This window comes from Dromiciops gliroides, chromosome 4, assembly GCF_019393635.1.
Source record: "Dromiciops gliroides isolate mDroGli1 chromosome 4, mDroGli1.pri, whole genome shotgun sequence".
Lineage (NCBI taxonomy): Eukaryota > Metazoa > Chordata > Mammalia > Microbiotheria > Microbiotheriidae > Dromiciops > Dromiciops gliroides.
The window spans coordinates 93263643-93288716 of record NC_057864.1 but is presented as its reverse complement, the minus strand read 5'-3'; the positions used below and the strand labels follow the sequence as shown (position 1 = coordinate 93288716).

The window sequence follows — 25074 nt, the reverse complement described above, 5'->3', positions numbered from 1 at the left end:
CTTTTCCCTGGGGTTAAAGAGGATAGTGAAGATTCTGGTCACACTTATTGAAATGGGTTTAATAGTGAAACTAATGGATTTTGAAAAAACAATGTCGATCATCTTCCCTGAATTTCTCTTCTTCCTTTTTGACTTCAGAGTTGTCTCCACTGTGCTGCTCTGGGTGATACATCAAGGCTCTTAGGCTCAAGTGTCTGTCTGTCCATATATATCCAATCCAGGGTTAAGTGACTTACTCAGGGTCACACAGCTAGGAAGGGTCAAGTGTTTGAGGCCGGATTTGAACTCAGGTCCTCCTGAATCCAGGGCCGGTGCTTTATCCACTGCGCCACCTAGCTGCCCCTCAAGTCTGTATTTTTAACTGATCTTTCTTTTTGTAGAGGTTTACCTTTATGTCAGAGACTTCACTCAAGCTTAGAGTGGGCATTCTTTATGCCTCCCTATTTTAAGCCCTTATGACTAGAATATACCTAAACTCTATCTGCTCCTAAAGAATTATTAGACACTCTTGGAATCCAGTGTCCCTAGTTTGAAGAGCTCCAAACTCTGCCCCCTGATATAGATAAGTGGGTGAGGATTGGCAGGATGATTGTAGTGATGGCAGTGGTTGTGGTGATGGTATTAGTGATATGCATGTATTTTTGTAGGGAAGACAAAAGTAAAGTAGTAAATGAAGGTTTAGTTATTATTGTGTGAAGTTGAATAATGAGTAACCAATATGAATGTGGCGTTAGTGAGGAGTAGAGTAGAGTTTATTGAGGGGTTGAAGAGAGATACAGAAAGCTGAAACTTTTCTTCATGTCTTTGGGGAATAGGCCAAAGGGGAAGGATACACATCCATTTTCCAGTCCTCTATTTATTATGCAGAAAATGGTAGCTATTTAAACAAATAGAACATATCCTCCAAGGGATGAAGGAAGAAAGGACTTTTATATCTCAGTAAATGAAAAAATAAAATAAAAATAAAAGAAGTAAAACTCCTACAAGTCATTTTCAGGGCTCAAGAATAGTCTAAATTAGGAAGGAATTTGAATACAAAGTCAATTAAGGAGAAATTTTGTGATTATATTTGTTTTTAAATTATTTATAACTCTTCCATTAGTACAAATCATCATGAATTGGCTGAGTTTGGTTCAAACATGAATCTAAATTTATGAAAGTGTTTTCTCCACCTTACTGGCTCAAAGGCAACATGAAATTAACTTTGGCACATTGTACAGAGTTCACAGCCCTACTCTAAAATGTCACTTTAAAAACTGTATTCAAATTAATTTTCCATTGCATTGCCATTATTGATGGCATTTATAATTAATTAGCTCATATCACTTACAAAATAAAAGTAGAGTTCATTGGGGCTTAACTGGCATTACTCCTGCAATACAAGACTTCAGTTTTCCCACTATGGCTCTTCTTAGATATATATGTAAACATTAAGGGTAAGGTTTACATGGAAGCCTTGTGTGAGATAAATTTGGGTGGAGGAGATGCTTTAGGTTAAGAAGGGGAGTGGAAAATATGGAACTGATATGGAAGTGAGAGAGACTAAAGATTAGGGTTTTCAGGGATGGGAACTGATGAGGAATCCTTAAATTGGATAAATCTTGTTGAAACCAAAATTTAGGCTTAGTAGAGAGAGATATTTGAGGCCTAGCTTTAAGCAAAAACATTTACAATCTTAGACATCTCTATCTACTCAAGGTCAATCTCCCATATTCCACAGAATTACATTTGTAAATTCAACAGTTTGTCCAAGGTCCAGGTCTTTAGTCTTCAAGGGGTAAAGTCAGGTCAGGAAGAAGGGAGGGAGGAATACACTGGGAGTGGTTGCTTTTGAAGTTAAGAAAACAAAAGAGAAACATCAACAACATAGAAATCTGTTATCTCCGTCAATTCCTATAAACTTCCCCACTAAAAATTTCTTCCCATACACACATGTCAATAAATACTGACTTTATATAGTACGAAAAATCAATAAAAAGTATTGAATACTTATGTTGGTCTTCTGGATGAAAGAGTCCCTGTCCTCATGAAATTTATATTCTCTATCTTGGCAAGCAACATGTACTCAATATCAGGTAATTATTTGGAAGAAGATACTAGCAGAGGGCTCATGGGGTTATCAGCCACAGTTTAATATAGAAGGTAGTAATTGAGCTGATCTTTGAAGTAGGGATCCTAAGTGACAAAGAGGAGAGAGGGTACTCGAGCATGGGGAATGGTCAATGCAAAGGCAATGATAAAGGAAATGGAATGAGTGAGAGTAATAGCAGCAAAGCCAAAGAGTACATGAAGAGAAGTTTTATATAATTAGTCTGGAAAGATATTTGGGAATCAGGTCGTAAAGGGCTTTAAATGCCAAGCTGAAGAATTTGTATTTGATCCTAAAAATAATAGTGAGCTACTGGAATTTTTTGAGTATGGAAGTAACATGTTCAGACTTCAAGGAAAATTTCTTTGTCAGGTCTTTGAAGGATGCATTAAAATAAGGAGAAAGTTAAGGCAGAAAACACCAATTAAGAAGTCTATTCAACAGTTCCAGTGAGAGGTGGACAGCTTAATTCACAAGTGCGACCACATACAAAAAATTTCAAGTCTTCCCTTAAAAGATAGCAGTAGTATTGATTTATCCTCCCTTGGATGTTTTACTTTGACAAACCCCAATGCCTAAATATCTTTTTTTTCCTTTCATATCTTAGATTTTGGAGCTGAAAAGAACACAAAAGACTGTGTAAATCATCCCTTTATGTTTTAAATGAGTAAATTGAGGTGCAGAGATTAAGTACTATGTAGGGGTTGAAAATAGTAGAGATGAAATTCAAACCCAGCACTTCTAACATTAAATGAAGGTCTTATGCCCCTATAACAGTTTTCCTTTAGCTGTGGTTTAAAAATACAGCCATTCAAAGAGAACTAGAATCTCTAGGGGATACATCCTAGTCTTAGGAATATTAAGCGTATGCTCTGAAGTTATTAAAGTTCAATATACTTGTGAAATTCAAAGGCTTTCATTTACTAATGGCCAATAATAGTTTGAAAGATAAACAAGTTAGATCAGAACCCCCAGACAATTAGCCTCTTTGAAGTCTAAATAAAAGATATCATGGATTACATAATTGTTTGTACATTAGAAATTGTGTTAACTCTTTTTCTATTCTATGGTTGCTTTTCCAGAGATTTATGGTATTTGTGTCAATATCAAGGCAATCTTTTTTTTTACATATGTTCAATTAAATTCAACAAATATTTATTGTTTACTAGATACTGTATTCAGCACCATATATGAAAAGATTAAAAAGAAGTCTGTCCTTGAGAAGCTTCCATTCCACTCTATATGTATATGTATGCTTATATGGATAGACAATAAGGTAGTTCAGTGAATAGAACACTGAGATTATGCATTCAAATCTTATCTCAGACATTTACTACCTGTGTGATCTTGTCTGCCTCAATTTCACCTATAAAATGGAGATCACAATAGCACCCACCTCCCAAGGTTGTTGTGGGACTCTAATGATATAATATTTATTAAGCATTTAGCACAATGCCCAGCATACAGCAGGTGCTTAATAAATGCTTGTTTCAATCTTTCTCATATGCAAATTGATGGTATCATAATCTCAAAAATTAACTGCAGTATTGTTTTCAATTTATTATTATTTTAAAATGAATTCTACTGATGCAAAATAATGCCTGTTGAAGAGTTTATAGTCTTAGATAGCTGTCTGAGGAACACAAAGCTGTAGTAACTTGCCCCGGGTCACACATTCAGAACTGGTCAGAAATGGGACTTTAATTTCGGTCTTCTACACTCGGAGGCCAGGTTTCTGACCATATGATATAGTGTCCATCATGCCTGATATTTATATAGCATTTCAAAGTCTGCAAAACACTTTATAAACCTTACATAATTTGAGATTCACAAAAGCCTGGTATTACAGATATTCTTTTCCACTGAGGCTAAGCGAGTATAAGTGACAATGATCACATAGCCAGTGGCAGAGATGATATTAGAACTTCAGACAATTCCAAGTCAAGTGTTCTTTCACTACTGCATTATTGTGCCCTTCTTTGAAGACTTAGATTCTATTTTTTGTTTGTTTGTTTTGGCTAGGCAATTGGGGTTAAGTGACTTGCCCAAGGTCACACAGCTAGTAAGTGTTAAGTGTCTGAGGCTGGAGCTGCTCCTAAGACTTAGATTCTATTGATAATGAAATGAGAAATTTGCCTATTTACTTAAAGTATTTTTCATGCTTAGTAGCACGTGAACCTAGAATGAGAAAAAGTAAATTGTATTGTGCTTTTTCTCATTATTGAAAATTCATCTTCAGCTGCTGTTTCATTTAGATTTGCACTAAGTATGCAAAACTCACCAGTTATGATCACTTTCATCTGTCATCATAAATAACCATTGGATCCATGCTTCCAAAAATGGCTTTTATTTATAAATACACATAAATACCCACAACATAGAAAATGAAAACAAGAAAAAATAGAGAGCAATACAATTCTTAAAAATGTCTCATCACAAAATGTCCCTCATTGTGTTAAAGGAGTATTGTTAGATACACACTTTTTCCATAATCTTTTCACTTTCTGTATTTTATTTATTAATATACATTTTATTGATATATTTTCTTCCTTAAATCATCATCATTCCAGGTATTCCCTGTACTCACTGCCAGAGAGCCATACCATATACTAAAGGGTACTTTTTAGAGATGGCAAAAATAACACAACTGATCAATGCATTGAAAAAGAATCCCCAAAACATGTGATATGTGCAGCACCTGGACCTTCCACCTCCACAAAGGAGTAGGATGGAGAAATGTCCTTTCATATCTCTTCATTTAAGTTCTTCTTGAGCTTTATATATAATTATGTAACATTTACTCAGGTTTTTTTGTTTGCACTTCTTTCCATTTATATTGCTATAGTAGTGTATATTGTCTTGGCTCTACTTACTTCACTTTGTATCAGTTCATATTGATCTTTCTATGCATCTCTGTATTCATCACACCCATCATTTCTTACAGCACATTCTCCAATTGATGGACATCAACTTTGTTTCCAATTCCTAGCTGTCATAAAAAGTACGGTTATAAATATTTTGGATTATATGGGGACTTTCTTCTTATCAATGCTGCCTTGGGGTATAAAACCAGTAATGGTGACTCTGATTCAAAGGGTAATGACATTTTTTTGTCACTTTATTTGCTTAATTCCTACTTAAATCCCCAAATGGTTATAAGCATTTCACAGTTCCACTAACTGTATATTAATTCTGCCTATCATTCCACATCCCCTCCAACAGTGATTATTACAATTTTTGGTAATTTTTTTTCTAATTTGCAAGGCAATAATAATAATAATAATAATAATAATAATATTTTGCAAGGCAAGATCTCAGGGTTATTTTGATGTGCATTTTTTTATTATTAGTGACAAAGCATTGTTTTTCATGTAGTCTTGAATATCTTGCAATTCTTTTGAGAAATTTTTTTTGTATCTTTTGAACACTAATCTATTGAAGAAAGGTTAATACTTTGTATGTATATTTATGTGTGTATAGACATATACACATAAAAATACATATATGTGTACATATGTATATAAGATATGTATGTATATGTATATATTTTGAATACAAACTCTTTTTCAGAGAGAATTAATACATCCCCAAATTCAACAAATTCTCTTATGGGCACTAATTCTGTCTGTGTAGAAGCTATTCTGTTTGATGTAATTAAAATCTTCTATCTTTTGTAATTGCTTCTATCTCTTATTCGGTTAATAATACATCTCCTACCCTTAATTGTGAGAAGTATATAATGTTTATCTTCTATTTTATAGCATAACCTTTCATATTAAGTTGCATATTAATTTAGAGTATGTTAAGGAGTAGGGAGTATTGTGGAATAAGGTATTGATCTAAGCCTAATTTCTGTCAGACTGCTTTCCAGTTTTCATCAAAAAGGATTTTTTCCTAGGTAATTTATGTTTTCTACCTTATCAACTGGGTTATTGAACATATTGAATTATTGAGTTCTGTTATTCTGTTCATTGATACAGCTGTCTTTTTTTTTAAACCGATACTAGATGGTTTTGATGACTGATGCTTTATAATATAGTTTGAGGTCTAGAAGTGCTATTACCTCTTTGTCTTTCTTTCTTTTTATCATTTCTCTTGATATTCTAGATCTTTTGGATTTTTAAAAAAAATATACACTTGGTCATTTGATTGGTATAACATTAAAAGTATAAATTAATTTTGGTAATATTATTTTTTATAAATATGGACCAACCTGGAATACTGAATATTCCCTCTATTTAAGTTTATTTATTTAAGGGATATTTTGTAACTGAATCAATACATGTTTTGTGTGTTTTGGTAGGGCAATCCTTAGATATTTATTAATTGTGTAGTCATTTGAGATGGGACTTGCCTTTCTATTTTTCTTCTTATTATTATTATATAGAAATGGTATTGATTTTGAAGATTTATTTTTTTATCCTAAAACTTTTTTGAAGCTATTGATTGTCTTAGTATCTTTGCTAATTCTTTAGGATTTTTTACATAATTCATCATATCATTTGCAAATAGGGATAGTTTTGTCTTCTTTTTACCTATATTTTTGCATTCAGTTTCTTCCTCAATTAAAAAAAATGATTTGTGAAGAATGAGAACTAACTATTCTCTAAAAGTTTGATATAAGTATCCTGAGATTCCATTTAGGACAAGATTTTTCTTGTTCATTTCCTTAACAGCCAGATCTATCTCATTATCTAAACTTATAAGGGAACACTAACTGATATTCTGGTTGGTTGGATATTTTTATTTTTGAAGATATTCTCTATCTCTTTTGTGTTTTCAATTTTGTTATAATTTAACTATACATAATATGTTCCTATTATTATTTTTATTTTTTGGTTTTGTTGTGATTACAGCTTTCTCAAATATTATTTTATTTATTTGATTTTCTGCTCTCCTTTTTAATCATATTAGTTAAGGCTTAATCAATTTTATGTGTCTTTTCAAAGAAGAATCTTTTAGTTTTATTTATCATTTATGTTTTTGTTTATAATTTATCTCTTTCCCCTCTATTTTTATTATTCCTTTTATTGGCTTTTTAGATTTATTTATTTGTTGACGTTCCAATTTTCATAATGCATATCCAGTTTATAGTTTCCTCATTTCTCTCTCTCTCTCTCTCTCTCTCTCTCTCTCTCTCTCTCTCTCTCTCTCTCTCTCTCTCTCTCTCACACTGTTTGCTTTTCCTTTGTCAAATAGCATGATTGCGACTCCGATTTTGGATGCAATTGATGAATGGTATTTTCCCCCATCCTTTCATTTTTATTGTGTACATGTTTTTTATTTCTTAAATGTGTTTCTTGTAAGCAACAGATTGTAGGCCTTTAGTTCCTCATCCAATTCATCACTATTTTGTGTTTTAATGGATTATTTAATACATTCACATTTATCGTTATGAGACAGGTTTATATTTTTCTCTATCTTCTAATATTGGAGCTTTTAACATTATGATTTCCCTGCCCTCTTTCTTGTGCTGTAAATATAGTGCTATGCTCCTTCAGTTACTTAAACTTAATCTTTTTGTAGATGCCCTGGTTCCCACAGGCTCTCTTCCCTTCATCCCAATCCCTCCCTATTGTTTTTATCCCTTTTCCTTTGGGGTTTTGCTTGTTATTCCCTTTTTCTTTACCACTTTTATCAGATTATATTCTTCCCCTCTTTTTTTCCTTTCAGTTAGAAAGATTTCCCCTTTCTCTCCTCCCCTTCAATTAGTCCTATTCCTTAATTTTTAAATTTAATTTATGCACCTCCTTTTGAAAAATAGTTCTTTCTTTCTATTATCCATCCCATCTACTCTAAACCCTAATCTTCTGATTCATAACATGTATAATTATCTCATCTCTCTCTTTTCTCTGTATTGCTCATGTGATCAAGGCTTCCAAGATATCTATTCTAGACTCTTCCCTCCATGTAGTTTCTGCTATTGCCTTGAAGGCCTTACCCCATGAATTTCAGTTTTCCATTGTGTCTTACTTTGAGGATAGTACCAGTTATTTCAGGTGTCAGAAAGGACATTGCCCTATGGTAGGATCCCTTGCCCCATGCCCCTGATTATGGAGCTCACCACTGATCTATACTCTCCCCTGATTACCTTTTTTCCTCCATTTACCTCAGATTTCCTTGCGTCTATGCTCTCCCATACCCATAAATGCCAGTTGCCCAAAAAGGTTCCTACTCTTGTGTTTCTGGATGTATGACAAGCAGACTTTTTTCAAGCATGAAATCTACCAGGCCACACATAGTGCAAGGTTCCCATCTCCCTTCACCGACCAGTTCTCTTAACCCACAGGAGGACTCATCAGTAGAATCTCCACCCCAGTACCAAAGCAAAGCACCCTTCATTACTCCTATTTTTCAATCCTTCCCTCCTTCCCTTAATCTACTCCTCTACAACATTTTTCTTCTGGAGACCATAGGGGTCACTTTCCCCTCATTGCTAGCCCTGACTTTTACCCCAGCACATCACTCTGCTCTGCTCCCTCCCATATTGTAATGTAGTTCTACAAAACACACAAACACACACACACACACACACACACACACACACACCAAATCAAACCAAATACAAACAAAAAACATTGATTCACTTGTAGACAGGATGTTGCCAATTCTGTTCCATAATGCGCCAGACCCACTTCTTTATAGTTATCTTCACAGCACTTCTGCCTTCACCCTTATCTCCTTGTGTACATTCAGAAAGAAGTTTTTCACTAGTTACTCTGTTGTCATGATTGTTATTTATTGTTGTCCTTAGCTATTGCATTTATTTACTTTTTCCCTCTTTGGGGTGATTGAGAAGTAAATATCTTCAGTTCTTTTTTTTCCTTTCTGAACATTTTTAAATGCCTCTTTATTAATGAATTCTGTATTTTTCATGTATAAGTTTAGATTTGCAGGATAGGTTACTCTGGGCTTCTTGAGTTTCATTGCTTTTTGGAACATTATTGTTATGTTCCCTCCTCTGTTTTCTGGTGGGTGCACAATAGTTTTTCATTATTCGAATTTCTTTTATTTTGTATTTGAGGTTCTTCTCATGATTGCTTGAAGAACTTAGTTCTAAACTGAGCTGTAAAATTTAACCACTATATATCCTGAATTTTTAGCCTTTTTGCTTTGTTTTCCTGGGAGAACTATCAAAGATTATTTTTATACATCCTGCCTTCCAGAAGAGTGTGTATTGCTTACATAGGGATCATGTTTTCTTTTAATATTTTTTCTCTTCTTCTAGATTAATTTTTGTATAATTTGCAATTCCAATCTATTGTTTTCTCTTTTGTTTCTTAGGTGAAGCTTGCCATTTCAGATCCCAGTTTTATTATTCTTCCCCTATTTTAAAAATTTTTACTTTTTTGGTCATCACATCATAAATTTTGCTCTCACAAATTCTCATTTCTCTTTTTAACTACTCAGTAACAGCATGTTATAGTTCCATATTATCACCTTCAATAAAGTCTTCTGTTTCATCAAGTGTTGACTCATTTTCTTTTATTTTGTAGTGTTTATTCATAGTTTCCTGAACTAATTTATTAGATCTGGAGACCATATTTTCTTCTGTTAGTGTTTTCCCTCTTGATTTATCTGCTTATGTTAAATGTCTTTGAGTTTTATTCTTCCTGAAGTTCTTGGTAGTTTTAGTCCCCAGGCAGTTTCCCCCTTTTCACTTTTTCACTCTTTCTCCTCTTATGGTGATTTCCTTTTGGATTGAATTTCAAATTGTCTCAACCCCCTCTTACACTGGGCAACTTATAGTTTACCATGAGACCTTGTGGTGTTCAGAACTGGCACCAGCTAAATGCTGTACTTTCTTCCACAGGTTAAATCAAGTGCTGAACAGTGTCCTGTCCTGGTGTCCTGTCATGCTCCTTTTGTTTCTTAGTTCTCTTGCCCAGCACTGGAATGCCAGTATTGTGTTGCTGGGTGCTATAAGGTTGTATACCTCCGTACTGGCAGTTTAGAGCTTTGCAGCACTAGTATTACAGGTTTGATCAATACTCCCCATCCCCATTTGCTCCCTCTCATCCACTCTAACCTCATCCCAGGATTTTCTTCTGAGGGCTGTGACTGGACTCAGATTCTATATGGAAATAATAAGGGGAGACCAGGATGTTGGAGTGGGTTTTATTGAAAGCCCTTGTGTCCTATCCTCAGGTTTGCTGGTACAGCCTCACTAGGAGGTAGTGGAGGGGTGCTAAATGAGGTCAGGGTTGTTAACCAGAAACCTGTCCCCCACAAAACAAACAAACAACAACAAAAAAAGCCATAAGCCAAGTGAATTGCACGCACTCATTTTTATTGTTCTCAGCAACTCAGTTATATGCAATTACATTGACAATCTCTTAAGAGATCCCAATGATATATAGAAGAGAAAAGTATTTAAGCAGTTGGAAGGGGAGGTTGTGTAGTTACTAGATCAGACAGGTCAGGACTGATTACCTTTCTGCTTCCTGTGTTTACAACAGTATGCTCTAAATTCCATTTGCACAATACAAATCAGTCTGATAGCTGACTCCTTGAAAGCAAACAATGTGGATGTAAAGAAGTGTAACAATTGGAATAACGCCACCTGCTGGAGACTTACTGTAGAAGAGTTCCGCCCATGAAGCAAAGGTCTTTGAGGGCAAGACCAGGAGTCTTTTCTTTGGTGTCAGGAAGTGACACAGGCTAGTGGGAGGAAGAAGGAAGAGACTGGCGCTCACTCTCGCTCTCTTTCCTGAGGATGCTGGTGGAGAGGGGAGCTAGAAATGCGCTCTCCCTTTAATAGATAGGAATCTAGGCCTTTCTCTCTCTCTTTACCAAATTCTTATTCTCCTTAATAAATGCTTAAAAGTCTAACTCTTGCTAAAGCTTATAATTTATTGGCGACCATTCATTAAATAGTTTAGACAGTTTAGCTAGAATTTTAGCCCTTAACAGAAGGAAACCTTTGAAGATAAGACACATCTATGTAACCCCAGAATTGGCTCAGGGATGCTGAGGAGCCAAGACATTAGACAATGATATCTCCTCAAGACTCAAGGGAATCCTCCTTGGTTTGTGCTTGTATTCTCACAAATATCTAATTATTTGATTATCAGCCAGGTTCAATCTCTGTCACCATAAGGGACCTTTGATCTAGTAGGCTAGGTTTTCATATTTTCCTGTGGAAAAACAGGAGAATTTCACCAAATCATCATCATGGTTTTCATATAGTTCCTCTCGAAAAATAAGGGAATTTTACCAAATAATCCTCAGGGTAAGGGAATGTCAGTTCATGAGTTTTTAAAATCTCATTTTGAATTCTGGGTAGCCTAGAAAATGTAGACAGCTGAAGTTGCTTTATCTTTGGTGCATAATTTCTGTTTCAGAGAGGTATAATAATTATGGGGATCAGAGAAATAATCATCCTCCATCTTGTTTTCACATGACCCAGAACCCTCTTCTTCCCTTAATTTTTAAAAATTAGATATTGTTATTAGAAAATAGTGTTGGTATTAATTATTGTTAATCTTTTATTAAATATAGGGTTCCTACATCCTTCAGCACAATTCTTTTAAATTAGTTGACCATACTTAGCAGAATTAGAGAATCAGGTACAGTTGCTTAATAAATGGAGCACCATACTTGAATTTAATGAAACCTGGGTTCACTTTCTGCCTCTGACAATTACTAGCTGCATGGCCATGCATCCAACAAACCGCAGGCACAACTTTCTAAGAATATGTAAAATATATAGCCCAGTTGGGATCTGATTTAGTGAACTGCACAATGAATCTTTATATTTCCTAGTATCTTAGATTAGAGCTGGACAAGTATTTTAGAATATATTTTCTCTATTCCAGCTTCCTCAGTTGATATGACAAAATTGAAGACCGAGGAGTAGACATGACTAGGTCAGTATCAGAGAGCCAAAAGTAGAACCCAGGTCTTCTGACTCCCATTACAGGGCTCTTTTAACTATAGCATGCTGTTTCTTATTATGCAATATACTTTTCTATAAAAAAATAAATTCCTAGGAAATTAATTCATTTTTATGTAAGTGAAATAACGGGTTTTACTTTAGTAAATTTCACCATAAAATACACTATTTTTAATCATGGGATTGATAGTCCTTCATGTGTCCTTTTTATTTTGTCCTAAAACTTTCTGCTTGCATAGAAAAAGATTTAAGGTATATTTTTCCCCCAAAGTTCTATTCCCCAAGGACTTCATCCTAGATTCTTTTTACTGTTGGAATTTCCACATTATACTTTCCTTTTCAGCCAGTGTCCAGAGCTAAGGTGAAATTAAAAGTGTAGATTTTTTTCTAAACAATTCAGACATCCCTCATCTCTTTTCTATCTCTACCTCTCAAAAAATAAATGAAAACTTTCCTGTTTAAATGACTAAAATGTTAATAGAAATCTTCCATTTCTCTTTGTAGTAAATAAGTGAAAGTTGAGATACATTATATTGTGGGGAAGCTAGGTGGCACAGTGGATAGAGCACTGGCCCTGGATTTAGGAGGACCTGAGTTCAAATCCAGCCTCAGATACTTTATACTTACTAGCTGTGTGACCCTAGGCAAGTCACTTAAACCCAATTGTCTCACCAAAAAAAAATGAGATACATTATATTGTTCTTTCTGTTTTTATTAACTAATTATTAAAGGATGCTAATTTTTGTTGCTTTTTTTTTGAATGATTGAACTGTTTCACATTAATTTGGATTCTAAATTGACTTGAAAGATGTGTGATATGGTTTAATTCTTAAATGATATTACCCATAATTTAAAAAATATATAATTTGAATTACTTAACATTAAGAATTCAATGGTGGTTTACATAATATCAGTCATAAGTTGAGGAATGCTAAATCTTTTTTGTTGGGTAGTATTTAAAATGTTTTGGAAAAGATTGAGACAGGAAGCATGTAATGGTTTCTTTAAATCTCTGCCAGACTTTTTCCCCATTTTTATCTTTATTTATTTATTTAAAAATACTTTACTCATTTACCAATATATAACAAATAGCTGAAAGCATGATACAGTTGGAATTTTGTCTCTTTCACTTACTAATTATGTGACTTAAACTCTGTGGGACTTCATTTCCTCACTGATAAAACAAAGGGATTTGGATTAGAAGGACCCTAAAGACTCTTCCAGCTTTAAATCCATGATCTTAAATCTCTTTGACTTAAATTCCTCACTTCTAAAACAAAGGAGGTTGGATTAAGTGGCCTCTAAGGATCCTGCCAACTCTAAATCTATGATTCCATGATCTCTACTCTAATAAATATGATAAAGAAAAACAATTAAAACCATCCTATTGAGAGACTAGGTATATTAGTGTATGCAACATTTGACATACATGACCTCTTCTTTCTATTGCCCCCTACCTTCCCCAACTTTGCCCAAACATAGAAGATAGTTATTATCATGTATGTATCTATAACAATGTATAATCTAAATCCAACTTCCTGTTCATGTATGTTATTGTTGTCACTGTAAATATTGATTGTTACTCTGGATGTGTTTCACTTGCTCTACATCTGTTCATAAAAGTTGTTCCATGCTTCTCTGTCTTCTTTATGTTCAACATTTTGTGAGAAACAATAAATATCACATACTATTTGTTCAGGAATTCTCAAATCAATGACCACTCATTTTGTTTCCAGATAATTCACAATTTAGTTGATCAACATTTATTAGATAACTACTATATGTCAGGAACTGTGCTAAGTGCTGGGGATAAAAAAGGGTCTTTCTTTCAAGGAACTCATTCTAATGAGGAAAGCAACTTGCCAATAACTATTACAAGCGAGATATATACAAAATTAATTGGAGGTAATCATCAGAGAAAAGGCACTAGGATTAAGAAGGATGAGGAAGAACTTATTGTAGAAGATGGGAATTTATCCGGGACTTGCAGGATTCTAAGGAAGACAGGAAGGAGAGATGAGGGAAATAATTCCAGATGTTGGGGACAACCAATGAAAATGCTGAGTCAGGAGATGGATTATTTTGTGCAAGGAATAACAAGGAAATTAGTGTTCACTGGATGTTAAAATACATGATGGTGAGTAAAATCAAAGAAGATATGAAAAGTTAGAGGGGACCAGATTGTAAAGAGCATACAATATCAAATAAAGTACTTTATATTTGATCCTGGATGTGATAGGGTACCACTAAAGTGGTTGAATAAGAGAGTAAGGAGAGAAGAGAAGGTTTATAACAGAAGCCTTGATCATTGGGATAATCAGTTTAGGAAAAGTAGCAGAATTGCTTGCAACTGTAAGGAACCAGTTGAGATTTGATAGTGTAAATTTGTAGTATATACAGTCAGTATAGTTTTATGATTTCTGTAGTTCAACAGCATGTGAGTAGGAGGGAAGGAATTAGATTGTGTGAACAATCAAAAGCCGAGATTTGGCCAGGCATTTTCAGAGACAGGACAAGCAAAGTAGAGGATAATGGAGAGCTGAAATAGTTCACCCAGGGTTTGATTTTAGGAAGTGAGGACAGTGTAGACAGAACAGGGATGATAGCCTGGGAAAATTCAAAGGAGAGAATGGATTGAAAGTCTTGGTGAGGATGAAGAATAGGTGTTTTAGGAGGGGTATGGCAGAGGAAGGAAGGAAAGATAAAATATCATCAAGTTTGGCATTTTTGAGCACCTCTCTTCTTACTGTAATCATTACTTTGTTTGACCCTTTTTTTGGTTTGCTTTTATGTGGAGATAGGTAATTCAGGACCACATGTAACTTCTTATTCTGCCATCCTGTCAGGTCTTATAGATATTTTCATTTTTTGTGTGAATAGGAAAAAAAGATACCAGATAAAGTTCAGTAAATTTCAAGCATGATATTTCAGCTTCTTAGATTCACTGCAATCAATCATTCTTCTTTCCATGGTGATGTTCTTTGACCCTTTGTCATATTCTCATTAAAAGATTATTTATTCTGAGACTAAATCCTGTAGGTTTTCAAGTAGAGAATGATGTAATTTCCCCATTTACTTTATTGAATCCTTTAAGATACTTTTTGGTGATTCATGTAGATTCATGATGAGAATGAATCAGAAGTCAATATAAACAGGGAGCAGCTAGGTGGCGCAGTGGATAGAGCACTGGCCCTGGATTCAGGAGGACCTGAGTTCAAATCCAGCCTCAAACACTTGATACTTACTAGCTGTGTGACTCCGGAAAAGTCACTTAACCATCATTGCCCTAAAAAAGGGGGAAAAAGAAGTTAATATAAACTAGATGTGTCTCAAAAGTAGAATTATATATACTTAATTGGAAAAGTCTATCTATATACTTTCTTGCAAAGTCTATATCAATAAACCCTAGTTTTCAGCTGTTCAGATTATCCTTATTTAGAGGAATCCTATCAAAAAAGTAGAACTTCCTAGAATTATTAGGTATGTTTTATACATAGGACCACAGTCTAGACATCTAAGAGATCTTAGGGTATTCTAGTCCAACTCTCTCATTTTATAGATGAAGAAATTGAAATACAGTGAAGTTTATTGACTTGCATGGGTCACATTTATAGTGTTAGGGGTAAGATTTGAAGCCAATTTCTCTGATTCAAGGGTCAATATCCTTTCTACTATGCCATAGCAATCATGATTAAATACCTACTATGTGCCATGTACTGCTTTAAGCACCAGACACCATGGTGTCAGGTAGTTCTAGCAATGTTTTGCTCATCAAACAACTCTAACAGCAATTTTTTAGTGTTTAATATTTTCATATTGGCAGGTATTTGTTTCATCTTTTTTTTTTTTTGGTGGGGCAATTGGAGTTAAGTGATTTGCCCAGGGTCACACAGCTAGTAAGTTGTCAAGTGTCTGGATTTGAACTCAGGTCCTCCTGAATCCAGGGCTGTTGCTCTATCCACTGTGCCACCTAGCTGCCCCTATTTGTTTCATCTTAATAGTTTTAAGTGGTAATTGAAGTTCCTGTGGTTCATATGGGTAAATGTGAAATTCTGCCTTTTTCCCAAAAAATTTCAATAGTTCAAATTATAGGTATGTGTTTTTGTGGAATAATTGAAATATAATATACAGATAAATCAATATATCAACAAATAAATTATTAATTGCCTTCTACAGGCCAAGTAAATAATAGTAACAATAATATTAAGTATAATTGAAAGAGAGAGATGCATAGTAAATTGAGTACTAGACTTTAATCAGAAAGAACTGGTGTCAAGAGCTGTGTTACTACTTTGAGACACACTAGAGTTGTGACTATGAGTAAAACACGTCATTCTCATTGTCCTAGACACTCTGTGAGACTATAGGTCAGTTGGTGTGCTACAACAGTGGAAGGAATTTCCATTCCTGGAGTTCTGTAATAATAAAGAAAATATAGGTTCCAACTAAAATATAAAAACCCAAACGAAATAATAGCTGATGTTTACATAGCACTTTAAGGTTTGCAAATCAATTTTCACATATTATGTCATGTCATTTGATCAAATCCAGAGTATTACATTTAGGCGTGAGAATCATAAAATCTGGCATCTAGAGAAGAGCTGTCAGCACACTGAAGGGGCTAGAAACTGAAATATATCAATACGTATGAGGAACCATTTAAAAGAGACATTTAGTACAGAAATGATAGCTATCTTTGAATGTTTTCATGACCATGACATGAAAAAAAGGAGTTTCCTGTGTTTCTTCCTATGTAGTTTTTCATTAAATAACATTTTGGAATCATTATCAGTAGGAAAAAAAATTTTAATCTATATTTTTTTGTCCATAAAAGTTGTAAGATGAAAATACTATAAAAACATATGCATGGGGAGCAGCTAGGTGGCACAGTGGATAAAACAATGGCCCTGGATTCAGGAGGATCTGAGTTAAAATCAGACCTCAGACACTTGACACTAGCTGTGTGACCCTGGGCAAGTCACTTAATCCTCATTGCCTTTCCCCAATAAACAAACAAACAAACAAAAAACATATCCATAGATATGAATTTATTTCCTAATTTTGTAGAAAATTATGGGAATAAAATTACTTATAACAGGAGTCTATAAATTAAGTTTCTAGTATACTTTGAATTCTAAAAAAAATTACTGCATCATATTAACATGTGTACCATTCTAGCCAGAGAAAGTCCTATACTTAGTGATTTTTCTCTTGGTGGGATTCAGTAGACATTTCTTCTATTTCTATTCTTTTTTTTTCTTAAAGGGAAACATCTGGGAACAGATTTTACGCATACCTTTCATCCTGGAAATCATTAATGCTGTCCCCTTCATCATCTCAGTAAGTCCACTAAAAGGAAGAAAAACTGCATGCCATTTGAGTTGAGAATTTATGAAAAAAAGCTGTTAATAAATAAATTTAATATTTTGGATGACTGCATATTATCCTTGTGTCAATAAAGAAAGATATAGTAAATTAATATCAACTGGATGGATTCTTTGAATAAATTAAAAAAACTAATGGGGATGCTGTCTACAGTTGTAGAATAAAGCACTCCACATAGAGAAGCATTGGTTATTAGGCCCATGCTTATCCCCCTTTAAAGCTAGATGTTCACAAAAACTGCTGCATTAATATCTAGTGCTAGGGTCAATAACAGAGCAGAAATTGTGTTTATTTTAAGAATTTTGTGTAGCAATGATAGAATAATTATATAGGTAAAATGAGATTTTTCTTGCTTAATTTATGCATTAAAATCACATTAATTTATTCATTTTTAGTCATTCAACATAATTTACTGAACTTAATTCTCTCTCCAGTACAGAGGCTGCCAGGAAATTGCCAGAAATTCTTCTCTCCATCTAGGTTTATCCAGGAAAGTACAGCCAGTACTTTCCCATGGGCAAAAGGGAATTTCAGATTAAATGATCTGTTGCCTCTTTATAAAATGACTTATTGTGAATTCAGGGTTTGTAGCAGTTTAACATGAGGTGATATGTTGTTTTTTTCTTCTTCCTTCAATCATGACCTGAATAGGACTAAGCTACATGACTATTTATGACTATAAAACTCTTGAGCAACCTCTCCAGCTGTTGCTCAGATCTGATAGTTTTTCATTTTGAATAACTAATGTAAGCAAAACAGCTGGAGTTTTATTAAATGAAATGAGTGGTCTAGATTTACTCAACTGATTGAGCATTGGATAATTCCAGGCCTTTCAAAACATTTGAATACCAGATACAGAAGCAATGGGGCTTTGTCCTGTCTGATTTCTTAATGCTACCTTTTTTAAAAAACAAGATCCAGCGTTTAGCTTTCTACCAAGAATTATTGGCAGAACAATTTGTTTATTGGGGTTCATTTCTGTTCTCTTCTTCTACTTTCTATTTTCCTAATAAAGGTTAATGCCTTCAAAAATCAATGAACGTGGGGACAGCTAGGTGGTGCAGTAGATAAAGTACCAGCCCGTACCTGAGTTCAAATTCAGCCTCAGACACTTGACACTTACTAGCTGTGTGACCCTGGGCAAGTCACTTAACCCCCATTGCCCTGCCCCCCCCCAAAAAAGCCAACAAAAATCAATGAACACAATTGCATCTGCCTTTTATCTGTTGTTCATTTCTACTGTTACCTACATAGCACTCACTTTTCCCATAAGAGGAGAGGATTTGGGGTGTTGCTTTCAAATTTGTACAGCTCTTCCATTAGTGTTACTTTTTAATCTTCACTTTATTTACATTCAAACCCCTTTTCAATCTAATTGATATCATTTTTTTCTGACAAAAATATTTTAGTTTTAATTTATTTTCCAGATATTCTGGCCTTCCTTAAGAAATCTATTCATCCCTGTCTTTCTAAATTGTTGGCTTGCCAAACATGCTTTGGAAAATATGATTGTAAGTATAAAATTAAATTGAAATTGTGATTTTTAAAACATGCATTATTTCAAATTTGCTATTATTATTTAAACACAAGTAGACTATGATTTTATAACTTTGTTTCATGTAGTTTTAATAATTGTTCTTTTGGGGCTTTCCCATAATCCCACCCAATAATTTATTGGTACCAATTTCATTCCATTTAAAAATAATATCTGGGGTCAGCTAGGTGGTCCAGTGGATAAAGCACTGGTCCTGGATTCAGGAGGAACTGAGTTCAAATCTGGCCTCAGACACTTGACACTTACTAGCTGTGTAACCCTGGGCAAGACACTTAACCCTCATTGCCCCACAAAAACAAACAAACAAAATAATACCCAATTGTGTCATATTGTAGTGAACTTAATTCTGGTTTTTTATATCTTCTGTTGTATACAGATTACTTTACAAAAATAAAAGAAAATAAGTATCTTGAAATAAGTTTTATTTAAAAAGATAATTAGGAAAACAAGAGTGCTTGAGATGAAAATGTCCTTGCCCAGTGACTTTGCCAAGTTTTTCCCCCATCCTGACTATCTAGAGCTAAACTAGACTGGTAAAATTCCTATAATTTCAAATCATTAAGCTTGCCAGTCTCTGCTGCTTACTACTCCATTCACCCTAATAATCCTTCTGTTGTTTGAAACCACAATAAAATTTGGACCTGACAAAGTGCAAAAAGTTCAGATGATTTAGAGGCTACTAAACCAATGACCGATTGTCCTTGTTGCCTATCTAACTAGGTAGAAGCGTTGCTTACGTACTTAAAAACATGTTTCTAGATACTAGTAGTTAATTGATGTTAGGGAGGTGGTGATAAATATCATTACATTTATATAGGGCTTTCAGGGTTATAATGTATTTTCCTCAAAAAAATCCTAATAAGGGAGAGTAATAATATACCCATTTCACAGATGAAGAAACTAAGTCTGGGAGCAGTCAGTGACTTGCCCATGGTCATACAGGCATCAAGTTGCAGAGCCCAGACCCAAACCCAGTTCCTCCTGGTTTGTGTATCCAAGATCTAGAAAATAAACTAGAGATGTTTGTAGGAGATGTTTGACATTTCTATCTATAGGTGGTCAAGTATTTCATGAAAATTGGTAAAGCAATAAAACACCCCATGGAGAAATCTGAAGTCCTACTTTTATAAACTCTGATTTGCTATTCACTTTGGTTAGGAAGGATGATGAGTGATTCCAAATAGACAAGTTTATTGCAGTTGTGGGAACTTAGAGTCCTAGGAGGAATTCTCGGAGGGAAAAATTGGAATGTTAAACAGAGCAAGAAATGATGACTAAGGGGGGTGGTGATGTATACTTCTACAGTAGCCTTTTTGCTCAATATTGGCCCTAAATAGAGGTAGTAGGACAATATCTCAGAAATATCTCTAAAGTAATTGGCTGGTAGCTGAAAAAAGCAAATGAAATTTTCAAGTGGCATACAGGTCATTGATGGATAATATCCACCATGAGTTTTTACATGATGAAGAAGCAAGAACACTATGGGGATGGCTACATTGAAAAGTAAAATCTTGTGGGGGAAGACAAACATGTTTCAGACATCCTAACAAATGTGTTCTGACACAATTTTTGGCTGTCAAAACATTTTGGAGAACATTTGGGTTTTCATAAGTGAGCAAATGTTTAAAAAAGAAATTCTATCCTGCAGTCACTTGAGTCTCATTTAACCTCTTAGCCAATGATTAAGAAATGTAATAGGGGAGTGACTGACTGTGGAATATTTTACAGGGCTATTTGGCTGTCTTTTTAATTGTCAAAAGGGAAATATTTGTTTCAGTAAATGCAGATTACATAAATTACATTTGAAACAAAAGAACCTTCTGACAACTCATATTACAAAGAGTTACTTGGGAAAGTTACATAAATAAGAAAATAACGCATTGATTCAAATTAAAAATGGAGACAGTTGGTGAAATACAGGTAATTACTCATCTACACCTGATTTATCCATTTTGGAAAGATTTTTGGGCTTACCTTCTCCCTGCTCATGATGAGCTTTTGTTCCTTTTTCTATACTTTAACCCATCTCCTAGAAAGAAAGCTGAGTAAGGCTAAGAGATGGGACTCAAATTAGTCAATTTAGCTCCATTCTAAGAATTTCCTTTTAAAAAGGGATCTATCAAAGAAGAGCTTAAATTGACACCTAAAATGAGGTTTTAAAAAGCATCTATGAATTTCTATTTGTCATGCTATTATCATAATTCAAAAATGGAATTGATTGTATATTTGATGCAATTCTCTCTCTCCCTTCCTTTGGAGACTTCCTTTTTTTTCTTTTTTAAGAATAAAAGCTTACCATTAGCATCAACAAATTCTTCATTTTCCAACTGGGAGGCCATTTGTCAGTTACTTTATTCTTTCCCTTTTATGACTGTTTAAAGTATCTGTTTCTGAGATGTGAGAAGTTGCTTAGCATAGTTTATAAAAAGCTGGACATTGAATTAGGAAGACCTATATTCAAGAGAGGCCTTATAATGTGTGAACCTGAACAAATCAATTACCTTTCGATTCTCCTGGGGACTCTTTTCGACTATTATCTGTAGAACAATTGCTCATCTGCATTGGCAAAGAGGTTAGTTCCCTATGGTGGAACTCCCAAGTCTAGGCCAAACAATGATTATAATAATAGAGAAGCAAAAAAATGTAGAGGTACATTATGATTTCTAAAATAAATATATTATCTAAATAATGCATGTGTTTTGGAAAGAATGTATTCTATGAACCAATGTAATTTTTGCATATGCCAACAGTAACCATTTGTCTTTACTTTTACTTTAGAATGATCTTCATAGAGCCATTCAGAGGACACAATCAGCAATGTTTAATCAAGTTTTGATATTAATATCTACATTACTTTGTCTTATCTTCACCTGGTAAGATGCAAAGTAGCTTTCGGTTTGATATTTCTACTTGGTGATGAGCCCTTTACAATACATATATTGAATTTTTTCTGGAAAATATGGCAGTTATTAAAATCAATTTTGATTAATAGTTGGTTTAAAAGAGCATTAGTCCTTGGTGTTTGTTCTGAAAATTGAAAATCATGAACAGAAGCGAATCCTATATAGAAATAAGTTGAGGGTTTGTTTATTTTTACCTTTCATAGAAGACAAGTGAGCACAAGTCTCTCATACAGAAATGGAGACAGAGTGGGATAGAGAATAGGGATTTGAAGTCTGAAAGACCTAGGTTTAGGTCTTGCCTTTTACAAATTCATGCTGTGTGACCATCGATAAGTCACTTAACTTCTCAGTGACCCGGCAACTTTCTAAGACTAAAAATTATCTACAAGGTGCTAATCTATATTATTTATATATGAAAAGTTTCCCATATCAATGAAATTAAATATGCATATAACCATATCCACCTTGCCCAAATCAAGAAGCTGTTTATTTAGGGAAGAGAGAATGTGATCAATCTATCACAAATTTTGATTTTTTTCATAAAAATGGCCATTTGCAACACAGCTGACCAGTGTGAACATGGAAATTACTGTTTTGTTGTTTGTGTTTTTTAGATGTAGCAAATGACTCCATAGTAGAGGGGAGGAAGAAAAAGAAAACAAGCCTTTATTTAGAGTCTACTATGTGCCATGCATTGTGCTAAGCACTTTACAAAAATCTCATTTGATCTGCACAGAATAAAAAGGAATCTGGAAATTATTCAATTTAGTTGATCAATGTTAAATGTTAAAATAATATTTTGGCCTGTTTTGCTCCTCGTGACTATTAACAAGTGCCAAATTAACTAGGTAATTTCTTTGATTACTGCTCAATCTCCTTCTCTGTGTGCTGTGTGAACCTAACTCAAGATATTTGAGACAAGAAGGATATATTTAGAAATTATCCATAAACCAAACACTTTAAGTCTACCTACTGAGTGATGAAAATGTTTGTTCTATTCATTAGTTTTGGATGTTGTGCTTCTATTTAAAGTGTATACAAATGTTCATGAAAATTCAATCTATTCAAAAGTCTTTGTTCACAAAGTATCTTATTGAAAACTAAGTGATGCAAACATTACAAGCCACTGTTGTCACAGCATGTAGACTTTCTTTGGATAGCTAAAGAAGAAGGATTTTGCACCTTCTTTCTTAGTCTTTTAAACATAAGGGTCTCCAAAAAGAAAACTATAATTTCAGATTGTTGTCACCAATGCCACCTTATCCATGATGATGTTTCCATGCAGTCCTAGGCATGGAACAAAACCAAACGCTCATGTATCAGTGTCAAGATTTGGTATAGAGTTTTGTTTTATTCTAGAATTCAAAGCTATGTTCACCAATAGTTCAAGAAGTCCTAGGCTCTTATTTCTACATGAAATGACATGTTGTCTTTGTAGGCTACTGCTATACTGACTATAGAAAAACTGTAAACACACAGAAAATGAGAAGATGACCACTGATAAATGTATCTGTTTTGAAACAGTCCCAGATACAGGCAAACTCATTATGTATCATGTTTACTGACTTGGATTTGACCTTACTGGAAAAGAAAAAAAGATTTAAAAAAAAGTAAAAACACTTAGTAATAAAATTGCAGTACATAGGATAGCTTTATTTCTTAAAATCAATAAAAAATTAATTTTAATTTATGAATGCCTAAATAATTTTTAAAGATATAAGCCCCTTAGTAACAAGAAGTTACTAAGTGTAGAAGCACTGAATGAATTCTTACTCTTGTTTAAATATAACATAAGAAATACAGAACTATTAAATTATGAAAGTAATACATTTTCTTTTTGTTAAGAGAAAGTATAATATAACTATATCACTAATTGCAAAAGGCATTTGATGTTATGAGTTCAAAGTTAAGAATTCTAGAATAATAACACTGCTCTGCACAGAGTAGGTACCTAATAAATATTTGCTCAATTTTATTTTATTTTATTTTTTAGTGAGGCAATTGGCTTTAAGTGACTTGCCCAGGGTCACTAGTAAGTGTTTAGTGTCTGAGGCCAGATTTGAACTCAGGTACTCCTGACTCCAGGGCCAGTGCTCTATCCACTGCGCCACCTATCTGCTCCTCAGTTTTATTTTAATTGATTCAACAGATGTGGAGGTGTTTCAAGAGTCGCCAGATATTTTTAAAATGAAAAGGCCCTCTATGGGCATCTAGTTCATAGCAAACCTAACAGTTTTATGTGGAATAGGGAAGGCTTAGGGAACATAAGGATTTAGGTTAAAGAGCTGTTTTCAGGTATCTAAAAGTATAGGAGATAATCAGTTTGCTCTATCAATCCCAGGGGGCTGAACCAGGATCAATAGCTGGAGCTACAGAGAGGTAGATTTATACTAGTAGAGAGAAGAAAAAAATCCTCAAGAAATGGTTTTCCCTTCATTAGAGTTATACAACATACAAACGATGGATGACCACTTATCTAGGATATTTTAAAAGGGATTCCTATTCAAGCATTAGTTGGACTAGATGGCCTTAGAAATCCCTTCCAACTCTGAGATTCTGTGTTTCTACATTTAGAAATCAGTAAAATTGATATTCTGGGTCTCATTCTACCAGCTGAAAAATTAGCATAACATTTGTAAGCATAGCATTGTGTTCTTTATTTTTAAGTATTTGCCCTTAGCTACTGATTTGTAGAAGTTTCTGAAGAATGGTTATTAGCATGCAAAAGGCTCTCTTGTTCATGAACTCAAGGTTTTTTTTCTGTTTCAGCTGCCAAGCAAATAGTCCTTTCTAAATAGGTATAGTAGAAATCTATCCCTTCCATGATGATGAAGAGGTATGTTATAGTTCTTTTTCTATACTGTTGACATGTAACACATGTTATTATGGTCACAGAGTAGAGGTAAATTTCATAGAATTTCGACTCCTACTATGTTCGTTCATTATTGATATCAACAATTTGACAAAGTGGTACAAAGTTCAGCCTTAAAAAGAAAAAAAAATACAAAACTTATCTGGAATTCTGAAGCAATACACAAGTTTCCTTCTAAATTGCCTCCAAACTAAACACACCTAATTTCTTCAAATGGAAGCTTTTTTACCATCTTTGTTACCCTCCTCTGGATGGTATCCATATTATCAATATTCTTCCTAAAATGTGGGGCTCAGGAATGAAAGTAATATTCCATTATGTGGTCTGACCAGGAAAAAGTTCAACTGGACTGTCTTATACTTCTTAATTCCTGGA

General features: G+C 34.1%; 1 protein-coding gene across 3 annotated transcripts in view; it reads left to right on the top strand.

The window, feature by feature from the left end:
* KCNT2 (potassium sodium-activated channel subfamily T member 2) overlaps positions 1-25074 on the top strand; it is a 545987-nt gene that overhangs the window by 208397 nt on the left and 312516 nt on the right. For all 3 annotated transcript variants that reach the window (XM_043999339.1, XM_043999341.1, XM_043999340.1), the window contains 3 exons: positions 17250-17324; positions 18797-18880; positions 21703-21797. In XM_043999339.1, coding sequence (XP_043855274.1) covers positions 17250-17324; positions 18797-18880; positions 21703-21797 — 254 coding nt within the window. The remainder of the gene's footprint in view (positions 1-17249; positions 17325-18796; positions 18881-21702; positions 21798-25074) is intronic.